We start from the raw sequence: 19228 nt of genomic DNA on the forward strand, positions 1-19228 counted from the left end.
CTAGAGCCGCCACTGGTCCAAATGTCAAAGTCAAACTTACGATATGAAAATGAAGGAAAAAAAATGAAAGTTTATCAACTCCCCGGAATGTGAAACAAACTGACCAAAATAAATTTAGTTTGTACCAGCCTATATAAAGGCACACATGAAAAAATAGGAACATGTCATCATTTTAATTTCCTACGGTTTGGCTGTATTTTTCATAAGCCACTTGTAAAATTGTCATGTTTTACATTTTAAAAAAAAGTTGTTGATTTTCAATACTGTTTTAATTGGCGGATGGGTGGAGAGACTGTAGCCTCGTATACTGTATCTTTCAAGGAAAATGCAGAAAAAGTCTCTATCTTGCCCACCACAAGGACACAAACAATATGACCACTTCTGATCTTGAATGTACGTATCTCAGTTTAATACCCTAGACTTATCACATGACTACTCTATCTTTGAAACCATGGTATAAGCTTCTGCATAAAATGGGAAAAAGTTAAAAACATGAGGTTGCAGACTACAAACAAACAATCAATAATCATTACTGCATTGGCCCGGATACATACTGTATTATTATCTATTATCATCATCACATGTACAGTATGTCATCATCTGATCATAGTTATCAACCTCAATTTTCGTTGTTATGATTATGATGGTGATGATTATGATAATGATGACAATAATGATATGAATGATTGGAGAATAAGAGTGCAGTACTTACAGTAAACTGCAAAATGTTGATCAACTGCAAAGCAGGAATAAATGAAGAAAATACTGCAAATACTCAGAGAATATTTATATAAAACGATACCTTCACTGAATAACAAGCAAGTTGTTTTTTTCCCCCTACTGTAGGTACCACTTTTAAAGGACATATTCACAAATGTTCAGAGACGCACCCCTCTCAACCCACATGTGCACGATAAGCCCACAATACGAAGCGAGATCATCAACATGGAGGGATACATGGAGAAATTACCCATGGGAAGACGGAGGGCGTCATTCATCAAAAAATGGAAAAAGCGTTATTTTCGTGCAAAAGAAGGGAACTTATTCTATTATGAGGTAAATTAATCTTCATAAAGGTACAGTAGTTTTTCTTTTTATTTTTAGTTCTACCATATTTTTTTACTTTATATATGGACATATTATCTAATTATTGTTTTCTGAAATGATCTAAAGTAAATTATATTAACAAAAATTATTACTTGCTGACCAATCAGGCTTTTTTGTTTTGATCATGTTGTCAACCTAATCTGAATTAGTACATTCTATTTTTCTTTAACTTTATTGCTCTACAAAGTCTGTTAGTGTGTTATGAAACAACCAAATTAAAAAATACTTGACAAAAAATAATTGTCAATGAAACATACTGTACCCATCCATCATTACCAATACTAAAATGTGCACTATAGTACAGTATTTGCCAACAGTAAATAGAAACAGCTCAGGATGATTATATTTTAACAGACATAATATGCATAATATGTGGCTCATCAATATTATGCCATACTCATGGGGGTCTAAAATTATTTAATGCGGGAATTTTATAAAGAATAACAAATGTGTCTATTTATATCATTTACAGGTAATCTCATGTTAAAACACATACAATACATAATAACTAAATATTTTGGTATTTCTATATTTTACGTATAAATGCTTGTTTGACTAAAATTCATTCTAATATTCCTTCATAGTTGACCAGCATCTCTTTGAGATGATGGTTAAATAAAATTCAAAAAGATATGTTGCCCAAACATCTTTTGATATTGGAATGTCTCCACTTTCTCCATTGGCCAATTCCCCCTCTATCATTACGGAATTAGAATATTATTCTACTTTTAAGTAATGATAGGCCTAATTTATAATAATAATATTTGATTTAGAAAGTGCTTTAATCGATGACACACTATATTATGTGCCAACATTGAATTAAATCAAAGCAGAAGCTTAATTTTTTGAAGCATCTTTCAAACAATAGTATGATACCCTCAATTATATTTCAAAATTAATTAATTTCCTATCATTTATTTTATCCAATTTTTAAAGATACATATTAAACTTATATACAACTAAACATTTTCAAGTTCATGTCAAGTGGGATTTCTCAGTGGTGAACTTTGTCAGTTTTTTAGATGTATTGTCCCAATAAAATAACAACAAATATAATAAAAGTGATTATTAACTTGCTTATTTGAAGTAATACAATATTTTAAAAATGTGTACCCATAATTTGACAGCAAAAAATGATAGAAACACTCCCAGTCACTAGATAAGGTTATTATCATTATCCAGTATAAAAATCAGGGTACATATTTTTTTTAATTCAGTCATTTGCTCAAGTTAATAATTTATATGTTACAGTACTGCAAAATGAGCAATTTAATTACAAAAATTACTTTAAATGATTTTTGTTGTCTTTTTGAGGGGACCATACATCTATAATGGAACATTCCAGATGCCAGTTACTGTAGATTGTAAACATCAATACATGATTTGTTTTTTGTACATCATTTTTTTGGAGTATATTTTTTCATAATATCTTAAAGTAAAACAATTGCATGGTATGGTAACAAGGTTATGTTTATTTTCTCTCTATAGGATCATAAAGCAAGAAAATCTCTGGGTTATATTCAGTTAATTGGCGGGCGAGTGAATGATGTTGGCAGTAAAGCTCTTGAAGTAACAGATACGGTAAGGTGCAATAGGTGGATATCTGGGTATAAATTAAAAACAATATTAACTACATTCCGATCATGGCTAACTCCAGCATGACAGACAGGACAGGGTTCACATTTTATTTTTTTGGAACCTGTAGGAAAACATTTGCACAACATATCCCAAAAAGTTTTACTCTAAGTCAAAGATTATGTCATATTTCAATGAAAAAAAACATCCATTGAAATTCTGACTTGAATGGTGTATAGTGGAGCTACAAATTGGTGCGACAGATGGACTAAAAAAGACATCAACTTCCAGTGATAGTGGATTCTCGCAAAAAGCTATCTAATGTGCCAATAAATATTCCAAGTAGAAAAACATCAAATTCTATTTTTTTTTAAATATTTTTTAAAACATTTTATGAATGCCTTTTCTGTTGCCAACTATTTGACTTTGAAATTGATGTTGGGAGAGTGTTTCTGTATGATACCCTTTAAAAAAATCCTATTAAATATGACATAGAATATCCTTTCACATTAGTTTCATCCTTGGAGAATAAATTCCTTGATCTTATGAATATGATCTACTTTTAGCTATCAGTACGGTATGTTATTGTTAACATAATAAATACACATATAATATGTGGTAGAGACAAGCCAGTCGTCGCAAATCCTGTTTCAGGGATAATGGCCAAAACATGCTGGAATGTCAAAATTTTTAAAATCTATTTTAATGCACTAAACTAACCTTTATATATCTATACATCATGCTATGCTGTTGTTTTCCTCATTTTCGATGTTAAAACAACAATTTTTAACAATTTGGTGATGGTTTCTGTTCGAGAAATACCCAAAATCATAAACTTTAAAGGCTGATTTCTCAAATATTGTTTTTTAAACAGCTGTATGTTTGAACTCCTGTAACTTCATAACAAAATGTCAGATTTAAATGATTCTTTTACCATTTTATAGCTTGCATTTTACTGTTTAACTATGTATTAATCTGAAAATCATTTTTGCAACAAGTGACTGGTTTGGCTTGTCTTTGCCACATGTTATAGTGTAAATTAGATTTACAAATGATTAGAAATTTCTCTTTAAGATATTCATTAGGTTAGTAAACTATGAATTGAAATGACAGGTTCATAAAAACAACCCAAAATAAGTTGACAGTTTTGAGTATTGTGGTCGAAACCTTTTGTTGGAATGGTATAGATCCTTCTTCCTAGTTGAATGAATACTAATTTGTCATTGTATTCTTTATATTATTTAAGTTATTTATTCATAAACATAATTATTTGTTGGCATTATTATTGTTCCTGCATCCATTATTATCATCTAACAATGTATTATTATCTATTGTTTGTTTTACAAGATACTGTACCTCGGAATGCAGAAATTATGAAATTTAATCATAAAAAAATACAAACCAAAACTAGTAAATACAAATACAATTATCTTCATCATTTATAACGTTATAAAATACTTGTATATATATTGTTGTATTTTGGTCTAACACTACTTTTTGTGTTATCTTCTTTGCATTATTGTGTAATTTCAAGCAAGAATGTATGTAGTTGATTCATATCGTGAGCTTTTATATTCCCCTTCAGGGTTTGTCAGATCACCTCCCTTAGTTTTTCTCAACTGTATCGCTAAATACCAACGTACGAGATTCTCTGTGACAGTTAGGTATAGATCCTCCAAATAAAGAGGCTACATAATGTAGACTAGATTTGGTACCTACTGTCACAGAGAATCTTTTAAATTAGCTTCAAGGGATTTCATAAAAGGTCATAGTGTCATAAGTATGCACTGATGTACAGTAATAAAATCTCTGACACAACTTTGATAAAGCTGGATATCTAAATATAGATTCTGAAACCTAATCCAATCAGGTTTCCACTAATCCAAGGCCTTCTTCCAACAGTCTCTGAAGAAAAAAAAATATATTTGGAAATAAGTAAATGTGTGTCAAGGTGTCGTACAATTGAATCATGTGACAACGTGCTAATTAATAATCATCTTAATATGATTGTTAGATTTCCTCAATCAATGACTGGAATAACTAATAGGAGTGTTAATTGTATGCTACTGTAATTGGTGATCTTAATTAATTAATCCTTTAAACAACAGAGATTTTTTTTGTAGTTTATAACACATGCTGTTGACTGCCGTCTGTGACTTTACCAGTAGACTTGATAAATAGTATGAGGACTTGACATCAATGAACCTTTCTGCTAAGACCTGCTGCCACCTTGGATGTTGTTGCAAAGGTCCCACAAAACGACAGTGTTGAAAACATCTCAGACACGTGTTTGTGGGACAACATGTGGACTGTAATATTCATGCGTCTATTCCTGGCCTTGTTCTCATTGGCCAGTTGTTAAGTTTGATTGACACTCGGGAAAGGTCTATATTTTCGTGAATATATCTTGCTACATCGACCATTGCTATTTTTTCTTTAAATGAATATCCCTACAATGAAAATAGAACTGTCCTAGGACACTGCACGACGCGAGACGGTTGGTAACTATGCAATTTAGCATCAACAATATTTATAATACACAGAATCAAAGCATGTTGTTACATACGCCGCAATGTTCATTCAAAATAAGGTATATATATTAATAAGCACATCATCGCTTTATGAGAGTGGTGCTTAGCCAAAAATGAATTGATACAGATTTATAAAAAATATGAAACAGAAATACATATAAATAAAGGAAAAAACCACACAAATTCCAAAATTCCAGAAAGCCAAAGCTTGAAACATATTAAAATTTACTGTTAACATCATTAATCCTAGAAATTAAATAAACTGTTACATCAAAGGCCTGAACTCCATTCTACAAAATAGCTTGGAGTATAAAAAAAACTTCAGAATTTTAAAAACAGTCAATAAAATGCATATAAATATTTTTTTTTAAATCCACACTTTCACAAAGCCAAAGCTCAAAACACATTAAAATTTACCGTTAAAAACATTAATACCATAGAATAAATTAATTGTTACATCAAAGGTCTGAACTCCATCCTACAAAATTGCTTAAGAGTATAAAAAAAACCAATTAATGTTTTGGTCATTCCAGAGCAGCGACCATTTCAGAGAGGTGTTATGAGACTATTATTCATCTATTAAAAAAAGTTTTTTTGGTTTGGTGTTATAAAGGTCAGTCCCTATTATCAAATATCAGTGATTTGCCCATATATAGGCATAATATCATTATTGTACTTATATATGGGCATGATGATGTCATATCATACCCACATCAAACATCATGTAATACAGTAATGTTTCATACTGTTTGTCTGCACTTATGTCCCGGGAGATAACTGGTGCCTGGATCAGCAGGAAAGATATATTAAACCCTTCCCCGATTGCAGTCAGAGTGTTAAAGTGGCATTACGTGATTTGATAGCATAATTATTATCAAAGTTTACTTTTAATCCCTAAGAGTATGTTGAAAATGGAAACATCCTGTGTTAAATAAACCTGATTGGTTTAATTATATACTTTTTTTTTTTGAATCGATTGTTTCTAGAAAGGTAGAGTGTTGCTCTTAAGGTGTGGCACTAAAACAGAACTTGAAGACTGGAGAAAGGCACTTATTGCAGAAGCTAAAGATAGTGGCGGAATCGGATCAACACTTTCAAGGAGATATACAAAAGTAAGACATAATCTGTGGTGCACTTAACTTTGGTAATGACAAAGGGCCTGTGTCTGTGTGTTTTAAATTTGTCAATAACAATTATATAATGTTTGAATACATTCATCTGGTTTTTGTACATGAATTATTGTGGTAAATTAATTAATTTTAAACCAAACACAATTGAAAGTTGACTTGCATAATTTCTGTAATCTAAATGACTACATCAGGCTGTGAGATGGACGTTTGTGTGAACGAGGCCCTCTGTTGCTAGCTCTAGCCCTGTTAAGACTGGATATGGACTGTCTTAGGTTATTGCTTTGTAGGATTTGGTTGTACAGTATATGTAGGAAAGTTTGTAAACCCTGTCATCTCTGTTCATCTTTAAAATTAATTCTACAGTAGATATGACTTCTGTAATTGTGGTTTTTTTTTTGTCACAAGTTGTTAAAGTACTTTCATATCAACATACTACAGTAAAACCCCTCCTTTGGGACATCCCTAATTAAGGGGACACTTTTTTGCCCAAAAAACAAGGGAAAGTATATATTTTCTCTCTACAACCAACAGGGGACTCCTATTAAGGGGACACAATTGTTGGTCCCAAATTTTTCCCCTTATTAGGTGTTCAGCATTATGACATACTCTATCACTATTTATATGAATAGTACTAAAACTACTGATATTTTTCCCTTTAGCCTGTTGTTATTATAGACCTTGGTAGCTCAGCGGTGAGAGCAGGAGTACTGACAGATGATAACCCCACCCCACAGCTTTTCTTTCCCTGTGTAGTGGCAACAAACAAGAAGCAAAAAGACCATAAGGTGTATGGGTTCGATGCACTTCACCCGGACTGTCGTGCAGCATCAAAAGTTGTCTACCCGTTGAAGCCACTTCTAGAACAAGAAAAGGTGGGGATTTTATTATCTTGGTACCAGTATTCACTTTTTTGGGTCGATTGTAATTACATTATATGATTTTATTTTAATAAGCATAAGAATAAGTTGACCAGAATATTGTTGTTGATATTTTGAGGTGAACAGTTTTTCATTTTCATTGATCATTTGATATATGACTACATCAGTAAACAATTGATCTTCTAAACAGTGTAATAAGAATAACTAATTACATTGACCATTCGATGTATAACTACATCAATAAAACAATTAGTTTTCTAACAGTCTAAATAAGAATAACGTTTGATTATTATATCAATCAGTAAATTAATTGAGGAACATGATTATAAAGAACTTAAATTCAAAAATTGGGCTAATACTAAAAGTATTAAACAATTAATATAATAGAATACATAGAAAATGATATATAGAATTTATAAACATAAAGCATAATCATAAAACCATAATATTATTTCACCCAAATGAGACTCGAAGGTTCCCCTTAATAGGACTTCATTACATACTCTATCACTGTTCATATGAATATTGCTAAAAACTACTGATATTTTTCCCTATAGCCTGTTGTTATTATAGACCTTGGTAGCTCAGCGGTGAGAGCAGGAGTACTGACAGATGATAACCCCACCCCACAGCTTTTCTTTCCCTGTGTAGTGGCAACAAACAAGAAGCAAAAAGACCATAAGGTGTATGGGTTCGATGCACTTCACCCGGACTGTCGTGCAGCATCAAAAGTTGTCTACCCGTTGAAGCCACTTCTAGAACAAGAAAAGGTGGGGATTTTATTATCTTGGTACCAGTATTCACTTTTTTGGGTCGATTGTAATTACATTATATGATTTTATTTTAATAAGCATAAGAATAAGTTGACCAGAATATTGTTGTTGATATTTTGAGGTGAACAGTTTTTCATTTTCATTGATCATTTGATATATGACTACATCAGTAAACAATTGATCTTCTAAACAGTGTAATAACAATAACTAATTACATTGACCATTTGATGTATAACTACATCAATAAAACAATTAGTTTTCTAACAGTCTAAATAAGAATAACGTTTGATTATTATATCAATCAGTAAATGAATTGAGGAACATGATTATAAAGAACTTCAATTCAAAAATTGGGCTAATACTAAAAAGTATTAAACAATTAATATAATAGAATACATAGAAAATGATATATAGAATTTATAAACATAAATCATAATCATAAAACCATAATATTATTTCACCCAAATGAAACTTGTAGGCAAAAAAAGAAACAAGTTGCTGTACAAAGTGCCTATCAGATTAACATTCAACAATGTCGATCATAAATAACACATACAATTCAATTCAATGGCTACATTTATTTCTCTTATTTTTCAACAAAATGAAAATAGCATGTAACTTAATTAATAAGAGGAGTAAATCCCAAAAAGCAAGGCTTGTGAAGGGAGGCCAAAAAAAAGAAAAAAAAATCATTAATGAATATAAAAATAAAGCATTACAACATGACAAGACAATAGGAGACAAAGGAAGACAAAGATATAATGAATAGTATTATATTATAGTAGTTATAATTACGGTAATTGTTAACAATAAGGAACTGATATCTAAAGTGAATTAATCTTTTTCTCAGTGTCTATAATTTTAGCAGCAACCAGAGTAATATTGAGTAATTAATTAAATGATTGATTCATAGGACGACCTAATAAATATGCTGATTGATTGACTAATGTGTTGACAAATGACAGAAAGTGGCCAACAATAAGTGTCATCATAGAGAGCAAAACTTAGCTCAGTTGGCTAATCTGGTGGTAGCCACTGTGTGTGCGCTGAGCCGTGGTGATCTCTAGGTCCCCAGTTCAATTCCCATCGCAGCCACTCTTTGTATTTCAGCTGGAGGGCTGAAATACAAATTATAATAGCGCACCGTCTTTCGGATGAGACGTTAAACCCATTGGTCTCGTGTGCATTATGGCCCAATGTGCACGTTAAAGAACGCAGTACACTCTACGTAAAAGAGTATGGGATTGTCTCCAAGTGGACTGCCCAATCACCACCAGAAGGACCCCCATTGGAAATAAGTTGTCTTCTAGACTTTCATGGGCTATCCTTGGTATTTACACCGAATAAATTCAATCCAATCCAGGATGGTCTTATTATCATGACTAATACCGCTCTCCAGCTGTAATTCCTCATTAAGGAAATTATCCTACGTAATACAATGTACATATCACAAATTAACCAATTAGCAGATTGCCATACTTAGCATTGAGCTGTAATTTATATTGTCATCCATGTACCCTTCTGCAGATAGATATATTGATTCATTTTTTAACAGCAATATTTTTATCTCCTTCTGTTTAGTTTACTTTAAATTTAGATGTAGTAGAAGGTTTATTAAACTATATCTATTCGGAGCTGAAAGTAGACCCCATTGCTTTTACGACCCTTCTCATTACACCCTTCAACTTTGGTAAGAAGACATTGGTGAGTGCTACTTTCATTCATTCTAGTAAGATCTATATAATTAAACAGAATTTTCATTTATGTTTAATGCAAGAATTTATACTGTTATATCTTGTTTCTTGAACATACTAAAGTGAAAAGTTTAGGAAAAAAGATTTTGAATTTATGTCTGTTATATCTCCTCTGCACCACCATAAAATCTATTTCTTCGTGACCGTTTACTTTGCAACCTAACATTCTATATATACTGTACACTCAATAGCATCTTCAGCACAAGGGCCTATTGGGTGCCCTCTACTCGTACATTTTACCTCACACATACATTTTTTATTTCCTCAATAATTTGTTTTCTGCCTACATTTCTTTGACAAAATTCTGCCCTTTCTGACCATACTTGATAGACATTGAGACATATTTTCTTTTAATCCTTCAATCTGGAGAATATATTTTTAAAGATCTGTCAAATCGATTCACAGTGCAGAAAAGTAGTTGAATATAAGGAGTCAAATTGTTATTATTTCATGTCACAGGTTTATTAAATAAAATTGGTTTACAGAACATACATTTTCAATGTTATCAAATAGTTTCATCTGGTTTTGTGATAAAACTAAACAAAAGCAAAAAACAAAAACAAACAAAAAAACAAAAAATACAAATAAAAACAAAAAAAAAACAAAAAAAACAAAAAACAAAAAAACAAAAAAAAACCAAATAAAAAAAATGTAAAAACAAGTAATTGGATCATTTTCAATGTTGTTCAAAAATTATATCAAATAAATCTTACAATGTCAATGCACTTGTATTGATATAATTAGGAATTTATTGTAACAAACAATTTAGAATTTCGTTCATGAATATATCTGGTATATTACAGTACAGTATATACAAATTAATTTTCAGATATTAAAGGTTGGTATTTTAATGATTGTTAGACCTAAGGAAGGACCAGGTGGAACTGAAGTGGTACATATTTTGTTTAAAATTTGTTATAATTGTCTTTTTTTCTGTTACAGGAGAAACTTGCAGAGTTGTTGTTTGAAAGATTCCATGTAGAGGGTTGTTTTATCCAGGAGCAGGCGTTGATGGCGCTATACTCTTACAAGGCAACGTCTGGTGTTGTTGGTAAGATTGTCACTCTGAATATTGTACATATTATTTGTCTGCACTTAATGGATAACACAAATGAGTATAAAGCATGAACATGTGTTAAGCATAGAATGTATCTCAACATCTATCTTTGCATCTTTCGGAAGTGTAGGGGGTTGCCCCGATGCTGTGGTTCACTTCAGCCCCTTTCATTGTGAAATCAGGTGAACTAAGCACCTCTTTTTGGCTGCTAAGTAGTTCAAAGTTCAAATTCAAGTTAAGTGCAATAATAGTGGGAAAGATGACATTGCGAATACCACAATGGCAGAGAGTAAGCAAGGTTAAAATCCCTATTTGACAATTACATAGAATAAGCAAAGATGTGTGAGTTGAGTTGCTGAGTGGTAAGGCAGTGGTTCCGTGCTAAATACACCCTTAGCATTGGCGCTGGCGCGAGCCGCTTCTAGTCCGGGGTTCATTTGGTAGAATTTGGCCCGGGATTTATCAATCTCAGCTTGGCAAATGTCTTAAGTCAAAAAAGTTAAGATGTCCCTAATAAATATCTTAAACTGATTTATTACTCAATCTTATCAAAATCTTGGCTTAAAAATCGTCCTTCAAGATGGCGCCAACATACAATTGACTTTCTAATTTTAAGCAATTTTTAAGCTAAGCAATATAGATAAATTTGACTTAAGCAAAAAAATGGACTTAAGACCAATTTAAGCTGATTTCTAGTTTGATAAATTTGACCCCAAGTCTTTTGGATAAGAACTTATATATAAAACAGTGTACACATCTGACTCGTGTGCACTTTAAACATCTCATTGCATCTTTTGGAAGTGTAGGGGGTTACCCCGATGCTGTGGTTCACTTGTGTCATTGTGAAATCAGGTGAACTAAGCACCTCTCTTCAGCTGCTAAGTAGTTCAAAGTGCAAATTCAAGTTCAGTGCAAAGTAATTTGCTTGTCAATAGTACATCAGGGTAAAATTTAAATTTGACTTCCTCTGGTACAAAAAAATGGAAGGCACACGAAAGTACATAAAGACGATCACATTTCAATCTAAGTGTCCTGTGTTCAAATTCTGTAACTCATTACTTCAATGAGAATAAATGGTATTTCACAACATTTGACATTTTGAATTCCTTTATAGATGTTAATTCAATTAATGTTTGTGTTCTCATCTTAGTTAATGTAGGTGAAAGAATTGATATTGTTCCAATAGTGGATGGATACATCGTTGAAGGAGGTGTTAGCAGGCTACCGTTTGGAGGACGACAGATTACGGAGCACCTCACAAGACTTCTAACAGAACAGGGTCATAGGTCAGTACCAAATGTTCATTTACTGTATAGCTTGAGAGGTAGGTGTCATGGATATATGGTCAATGATAAGTATTCGATACGATACGATATATTTTATTAAGTCCAAAAAGGAAATTTCATCAGTACATGTAAAATTCTCAAACAAAATCAAAGAAACCAATCCAAACTATGCATTCTGAGGTAGGGGCGTCACTGCACCAAGGTCCTAATGACCCGCATACCCCTACCCCAATCAAACTATGCATTTTGGGGTGGGGACGTTACTCCACTGAAGTCCTAATGACCCGCATACCCCAACCCTAACCGAATTATGCATTCTGGGATAGGGACGTTACTCCTGTAAGGTCCTAATGATCCGCATACCCCAACCCTAACCGAACTATGCATTCTGGGATGGGAACATTATACTCCATTAAGGTCCTAATGACCCATATCCCCCTACCCTAACCGAATTATGCATTCTGGGATAGTGATGTTATTCCACTAAGGTCCTAATGACCCGCATACCCTACCCTAACCAAATTATGCATTCTGGGATAGGGACGTTACTCCACTAAGGTCCTAATGACCCGCATACCCTACCCTAACCGAAGTATGCATTCTGGGGTAGGAACGTTAGTCCACTAAGGTCCTAATGACCCATATCCCCCTACCCTAACCAAATTATGCATTCTGGGATAGTGACGTTATTCCACTAAGGTCCTAATGACCCGCATACCCTACCCTAACTGAACTATGCATTCTGGGGTAGGAATGTTAGTCCACTAAGGTCCTAATGACCCATATCCCCCTACCCTAACCGAATTATGCATTCTGGGATAGTGACGTTATTCCACTAAGGTCCTAATGACCCGCATACCCTACCCTAACCGAACTATGCATTCTGGGATAGGAACGTTAGTCCACTAAGGTCCTAATGACCCATATCCCCCTACCCTAACCGAATTATGCATTCTGGGATAGTGACGTTATTCCACTAAGGTCCTAAAGAGCTGCATCTCAACCCTAATCGAACTATGCATTTTGGGGTAGTGACGTTAGTCCACTATTGACTCGCATACCCAGCACAAATTCAGGAACCTAAAACAAAAGTATGAATTGTGTTTATTATAAATTGTATTCTACCAATGGTGAATTTAATGTATTTAACCTTTTTTTCCTTTAACAATTTTTTGTAAGACCAGTACATTTTTGAATCTGAATATCTGTGGAACCAACATCTCCTGAGACACTGCAAATATATTGCAGCCACCAGCTTAGCTCAGTCATCTAAACTGGGGGTAGCCACTGTGTTCTTCTATCCTAAAGGCGTGGCCAGCTTCCCTTCCCCTTCCCCTTCCCAGTTTCCATAGTTAAGGTATAAGTGTTCTATCTTGATAGTTTGGATATTATAAACTGTCACAAAGTATGTGTCAGAGAAAAATAATTCCTGTTTTCTGAATATTTTTCAGATACTTCTCAGACGTGGAATCTTACATCAGCAGATACATTAAGGAAAAGGTTAGAGTAAATTTTTTTTTAAAACAACCCCAATTGCGATCTTATTTTATGATGCATTTAAGTATTGTGTATTACTACAGTATACCTTATACAGCAAATATTTATTAGGCAATATCAGCATTTCATGGATCAATTCCACTCAGTACACAGTACAATATTTTCAGCTACATCCCCTGCTCTTGCATATTTACAAAAATTCCTGAGGGGAAACTGTAGTGTAGTCCTACTTACTCTGTGAAGTAGTTACTGTACTACAGAGTGTGATGCGTACGAGCACAGCGATTGTATATCGCGTGCACATGTAATGAAGCACTAATGTGGTGGCCTGCGTGTATCCCGGCCCTTGGATCCTGGCTGCCATTGTGTAAAGAAAAGGAATGTTATTGTTATTGAGTTGTTGAATAGAAGTTGTTGAACCCACGACCTGTTTCTTCTGTAGCACTGGATTCACCCAAATACATAGCAAAAACACTACTACCCAAAAAGCGACTGTCGCATGCCTGGCTATGTAAACCATATATGAACTCTGTAATTTTACCGTCATAGCTCAAAGTGGCTAATGTAGATGAGTGTTTTGCTGTTTAATATTTATGAAGTATAGTAAAACAATTACAATATGGTATTACTTTGGTATTAGCAGGGAATTCTACATCTCAATCCATGTTGTATAATTGTATAATAACAAAGATAATCAACAATAAACAGAAACTAAATATTCAAAAATTTAGTAACAATGTACATATGAAACAAAACATATCCTCTGGAGTTGAGTAATTTACAAAAAAAATTCCTGTAAAATATCGACCCTGTGTCAAATTTGTACACAGGTCAACATTTATCTTACAACATCAACTGGTGATACTCTCCAGGGACCTGCCACACTTCCCCCCTCCCCGTTTCCGACTGTCATGATTCAAAATAGAACGAATGAAATGTTTTACATTAACGGTTTGGTTCAGTAAATGCTCGACGGTGCTTCGAATGACGGAAGTGAAAGTAATGAACAAATAAATAAACAATTTGTCACCCCAAGCCAACACCCAAACAAATTCAGGTGTTTTTCATAACCTGTCCTTAAGTTTTGTACCGTTCGTTGCCTAGGAATTTGGCATCCACCCAATGTCTTGTGGTACATGATTTTGATAACATGTGTCTAGCAAATGTGTAGGTATCTTTCAAATGATGCCCTCTTTGCTTGTTTTAAACCCAATCCTGACTAATATAATGTATTTGTCTAAGCATGTGACATGCCTAAATATGGTCATGATGTGATGTCATCATCATCATATATAGGCACATCATGACTACATATGGGCATACAACAGTTTTTTTTATCAAAAAAGTTTGATAATCTTGGCAAGGCTTTAATTACACACTGGGTTAATAACTTGTTTGTGTTAAATTCTGACTGATTGCCACAGTTTCTCCAGTATAAAAACAGTCCAAACTTCCAGCATCAAAAATGCGACTGGCAAACCTACCATTTGTTGGAAGAATTCAAAATTGAGTGTTTGGTGTCTTCAGATTCTGCATGAAGTCTTCTTTAAAACTGTGTTTATTTGATGAAAATCAGTTGAATATTATCTATCTATCTATCTAAGTGCCATATCAGATCCTGATGTTGGGGACAATCATGTCTTCCTCTCTATTCTTGCAGCGCTTGATGAGCTCAAGGGGGGCATTACCAGTGGCTCTCTGCAACCATCCTAAGTACGTTAGGTGTTGTCGTCTATGTGATCTTCGGCCCTCTATCTTTCCTGTAAGGGCTAGTTCCTCAAGCTGCTCTTTTCTTAAAACATGTCTCATAAAACGGATCTGTCTTGTAATAATAGTTTTAATAAGCTCTCTGCTAGTGCCAACTCGGTCCAGTACTTGAATATTAGGCGAAGTTATAAACATTCAATTAATTGGATATCAGACATGTAGGTTTTGAGAAAACAGCTTCCAAAGATTCTAAAATTAATAGGTTGTTATTAAGATTTTTATTTTTAAAATAATTTTAATTTACTTTTCAGTTGGATTTAGTAATTGATATTTTGCAGAAATGTTCTTCAGGATATCTTCTTTTATAAACTGCAAAAACCTGAAATTGTTCAAAATTCTGATTCTCCTAACATATTGGTTGCAATAGTGGGAAATTAGAGCCGGTCACAAATTACTCCACTAGTGTTTCCTTTCATTGATTTATCCTTTGAATGTATCACAACATCACATACAACGTAGGTCGACAGAAAGTTGAAATGTCTTACCGACAAAAACTTAAATTTCTCTGTTTAGCCTATGTACAGTTGATATGGTAATTTTGACCCCTTGTTTTATTTTGGATTGATTACCTGTGAGTAATGGATTTACTCTTTCCTGTTTAACAGATCCTGTTTGCCTCAGCCATTAGGGTTACAGTAGTTGTCAACACACCAGAATTTTTGTAATAGAGATTTTTATCCTAAAAAAGTGCAATCCTAAACCATAAAATTTTCCCTTGATCCCACCAGGAATTTTACTTTAAAGACCCTGAGTTCCTAAGCAGGTCCTTGGTTTTGACCCTCTGTCAGCATTTTTCTGCGGCTATTACTGCTAATGATTCATATTCAGGGAGTAAGTGCTGCACACTTTCTGTAACAGCAAAAGTGGTTTGGCACAGTGGGAACGGTTTGGTTTCCCAACCTCGAGGTCAAGGTTTCAATCTTTTGCTGTGCATTTCACTTGTGTCCTGGGGCATGGCACTTTATCTGCGTTGATTCTCTCCACCCAGGAGTATAAGTGAGTACCTGGTAGGGTTAAATTCCAAAATGTGCTGATGTACAGTTGCTGTTGCAACATTATGGAATACTCCCCCATGAGCTTGAGTTTGTGTTCCACAGATAACCCAATGATTGGGGTAATGATAGTGTGAAGTGCATAGAGAGCTTAACAATATGCGCTATTTAAGTCTACCATTATGATTATTATATTATAAAAGCTAATATAATAAGCCTGGAATGATGTTCTTAAATTTATTCTAACTTCATGACCTTCTATGAAAAATAATGTTTTACTTATGGCTACAGTCCAATGAAAGCTCTTTATAAAGCTAAGTCTGTTTTAAAGCATCTTATAACAAAGCTGATCGACAATCTGTCTTTTCCATGTCAACCGTGATAACTTCTACTAAAATTTAATGGCTGATAGCCAAGATAGAGGGAGTAAATCAGCTTTTGCTTTTTGTATACTCCCACCTCATATTATCTATAATTTTATTCACCCTCATGAGTAATAATTCTGTCTCTTATGCACATCTAGATGTGTATAAGAGACAGATTGTATATCGCGTGCACGTGGAGGAATGCACTCCACCCCCTCTGCACACGTGCTAGATATGCCTCTGCTCATTAACAACCTTACTATTGTGCCTTTCTATACAAATTGTCTTCTGATGTAATTGTTTTTTTATTATCTTGCTAACTTACCATTCTCCATGAACCAGGTCCTATTACAATCTATAGCTTTAACCATTAAATATATTTCCCTTGTTCCATGTAGCTCTTGGTTGGAGAGATGGTAAGAATTCCTTTCGCTATCTCTCCCAAATCTTATTTGTCAGCTGCTAGGCACGCTTCAATTTTTTTTATGACATAAACATCGTCTTTAATAAAAATCAGTTTATGCACAAAAAAGTATTGAAAGTCAAGCTGGCAGGTCTTTGAGCTCTTTTTCCTAGAATGTTAAGTAATTCACAGAATCTGCCAGCATCATTTTTAAAGCAAAGTAAATATTTTATGGAATTCAGTGCCAAAGTGGTTGTTTTGTTACCTCCACAAAAAAACCAATTCAAGTGTATATTCTTAAAAAAGACACTGCATTTGACAGCATCGGAGCATTGCCTAATGATATAGTTCAGACATATTTTTTTTTTTTATTACGTTTTTCTTCTTAGGCATGCTTTGTTGCTCAAAATTACCAGGCTGAGCTGCAGTTCTGCAGTGTGGATTCTGAGCTGTGCAGCACCTTGGTAGACTTGGATCGATACAACGTACCTGATGGCTTTGGGTAAGTTGAGTGCCAGATAAGCCTCACTGGAGAATTTCCATTCAATTTAATGTTGCTTTTATTTTTAGCTACGTGTAGCATGGCACGAAATGAGGCTCCCTATGGAAGAAATTGGCTTTGCTCCATTAGAGTCGGACTATTGTACTTGATAAGAGGTGGTACTTCATTCTGTCATGTAAAGATTTCACTTTCAAGATTACGAATGCATTGTCATAATTTGGGAAGAGCAAGGAATAGAAGATAACAACGTTTCTTTTATAATAAAAATAAAACGTAATAATATTGGTACACTATACCACAGGATTACACAGATTACAGAAAAAATACAACTCATAAACATGTTACGTTAATTAATGAAATACCATTTTAAGTTATTTATTAGGCCACTTGTATAATTCATAAAATTAGTTTTTAAGTTTTACTTGTAAGCCAAAAAGAGATTAGAAAACATGTTTGCTATTACTGTACATTAATATTTCAAATGAATATTTCAAAAACACCATTCCTATTTCAAATTAATTATTAGATTGCCCAATTGTATACGTACTGCACTTATAATGGCAAATTACCAATTCAGAAAACATATTTTGCTAAATTACAATTTAATTTACAAGTCAGTTATTTAAATAGGCCAATTGTTATTTTATATTCATGTCAACAGTGAACATTTCTTGGTAAGTTCCAAAAGAATTCAGAAAACACATTATATTTATCATATTTGATATTTCAAATTGTCAAAAGCATAGAAGAATAAATAAATGAATGATTCTGAGATTATAAATACTATTTCATTACATCATAAATGTTTGGATCAACCCAAAGATATCATACAGTGGTTCTTATTAATTGCAGTACTGTAGTAGCTTATTGAAACAATATGATGAAGCCTTTCTAGAACTGTACTTCACAAAATAAAGTTCAATAAATAATGTAAATACAAAAACATAAAACCTTGATTCATTGATTAAATCTGGGTTCCAGAGTTAAAAATTTCCATTAAAAACAACATAGTACAATTAATTATGTTAATTATGACTTTATGCTTTTACAACTTATCAGAGCTTGGCAGTAAGGAACATCCATTGCAATCAGTGAGTTCCCAATCACAATTTTTTTTATTGTTGTCATTTTATTTAGTCTTTTTCTTTGACCTTGTAAATATATATATTATTTTTCTTGACAAACTTTAGAAAAGCTCTTCACCTGTTGTTCCTTTCCGTCCAAAATGTGATTATTTATATTTTACTTGATTTTAATTATGTTGTATATTTCAATATTATATAAAGTAGAATAAAAAAAATGTAGCAATATTCAATTGTACAGTGTCAAAGCAAGGACAATATTTCGTTTTTGGCATTTTTTAATTCTGCATGAGTTCTTTAAACAGTGTTTGTAGTAGATGGAAATTTGTTGAGTTAGCAGAGTTATGGATATTTAATTCATTGGATATCAGCCATGTAGGTTTTGAGAAAACAGCTTCCAGAGATTTCAAAATCATTAGTTTATTATAAGGATTTGTATTTTTAGAATAATTTCAATATACTTTTCAGTTAGATTTTGTGATTGATATTTTTCTGAAATATATCATCTTTTATAAACTGAAAAACCTGT

General features: G+C 33.2%; 1 protein-coding gene across 1 annotated transcript in view; it reads left to right on the forward strand.

Moving 5' to 3' along the window:
- LOC117108722 overlaps positions 1-19228 on the forward strand; it is a 54502-nt gene that overhangs the window by 27927 nt on the left and 7347 nt on the right. The window contains exons 6-14 of the mRNA XM_033250846.1: positions 847-1056; positions 2596-2688; positions 6200-6325; positions 7003-7215; positions 9576-9698; positions 10691-10799; positions 11956-12091; positions 13543-13591; positions 17505-17617. Coding sequence (XP_033106737.1) covers positions 847-1056; positions 2596-2688; positions 6200-6325; positions 7003-7215; positions 9576-9698; positions 10691-10799; positions 11956-12091; positions 13543-13591; positions 17505-17617 — 1172 coding nt within the window. The remainder of the gene's footprint in view (positions 1-846; positions 1057-2595; positions 2689-6199; positions 6326-7002; positions 7216-9575; positions 9699-10690; positions 10800-11955; positions 12092-13542; positions 13592-17504; positions 17618-19228) is intronic.

Source organism: Anneissia japonica, unplaced genomic scaffold, assembly GCF_011630105.1.
Source record: "Anneissia japonica isolate Jap-2015-1 unplaced genomic scaffold, ASM1163010v1 scaffold128_len593404_cov183, whole genome shotgun sequence".
Lineage (NCBI taxonomy): Eukaryota > Metazoa > Echinodermata > Crinoidea > Comatulida > Comatulidae > Anneissia > Anneissia japonica.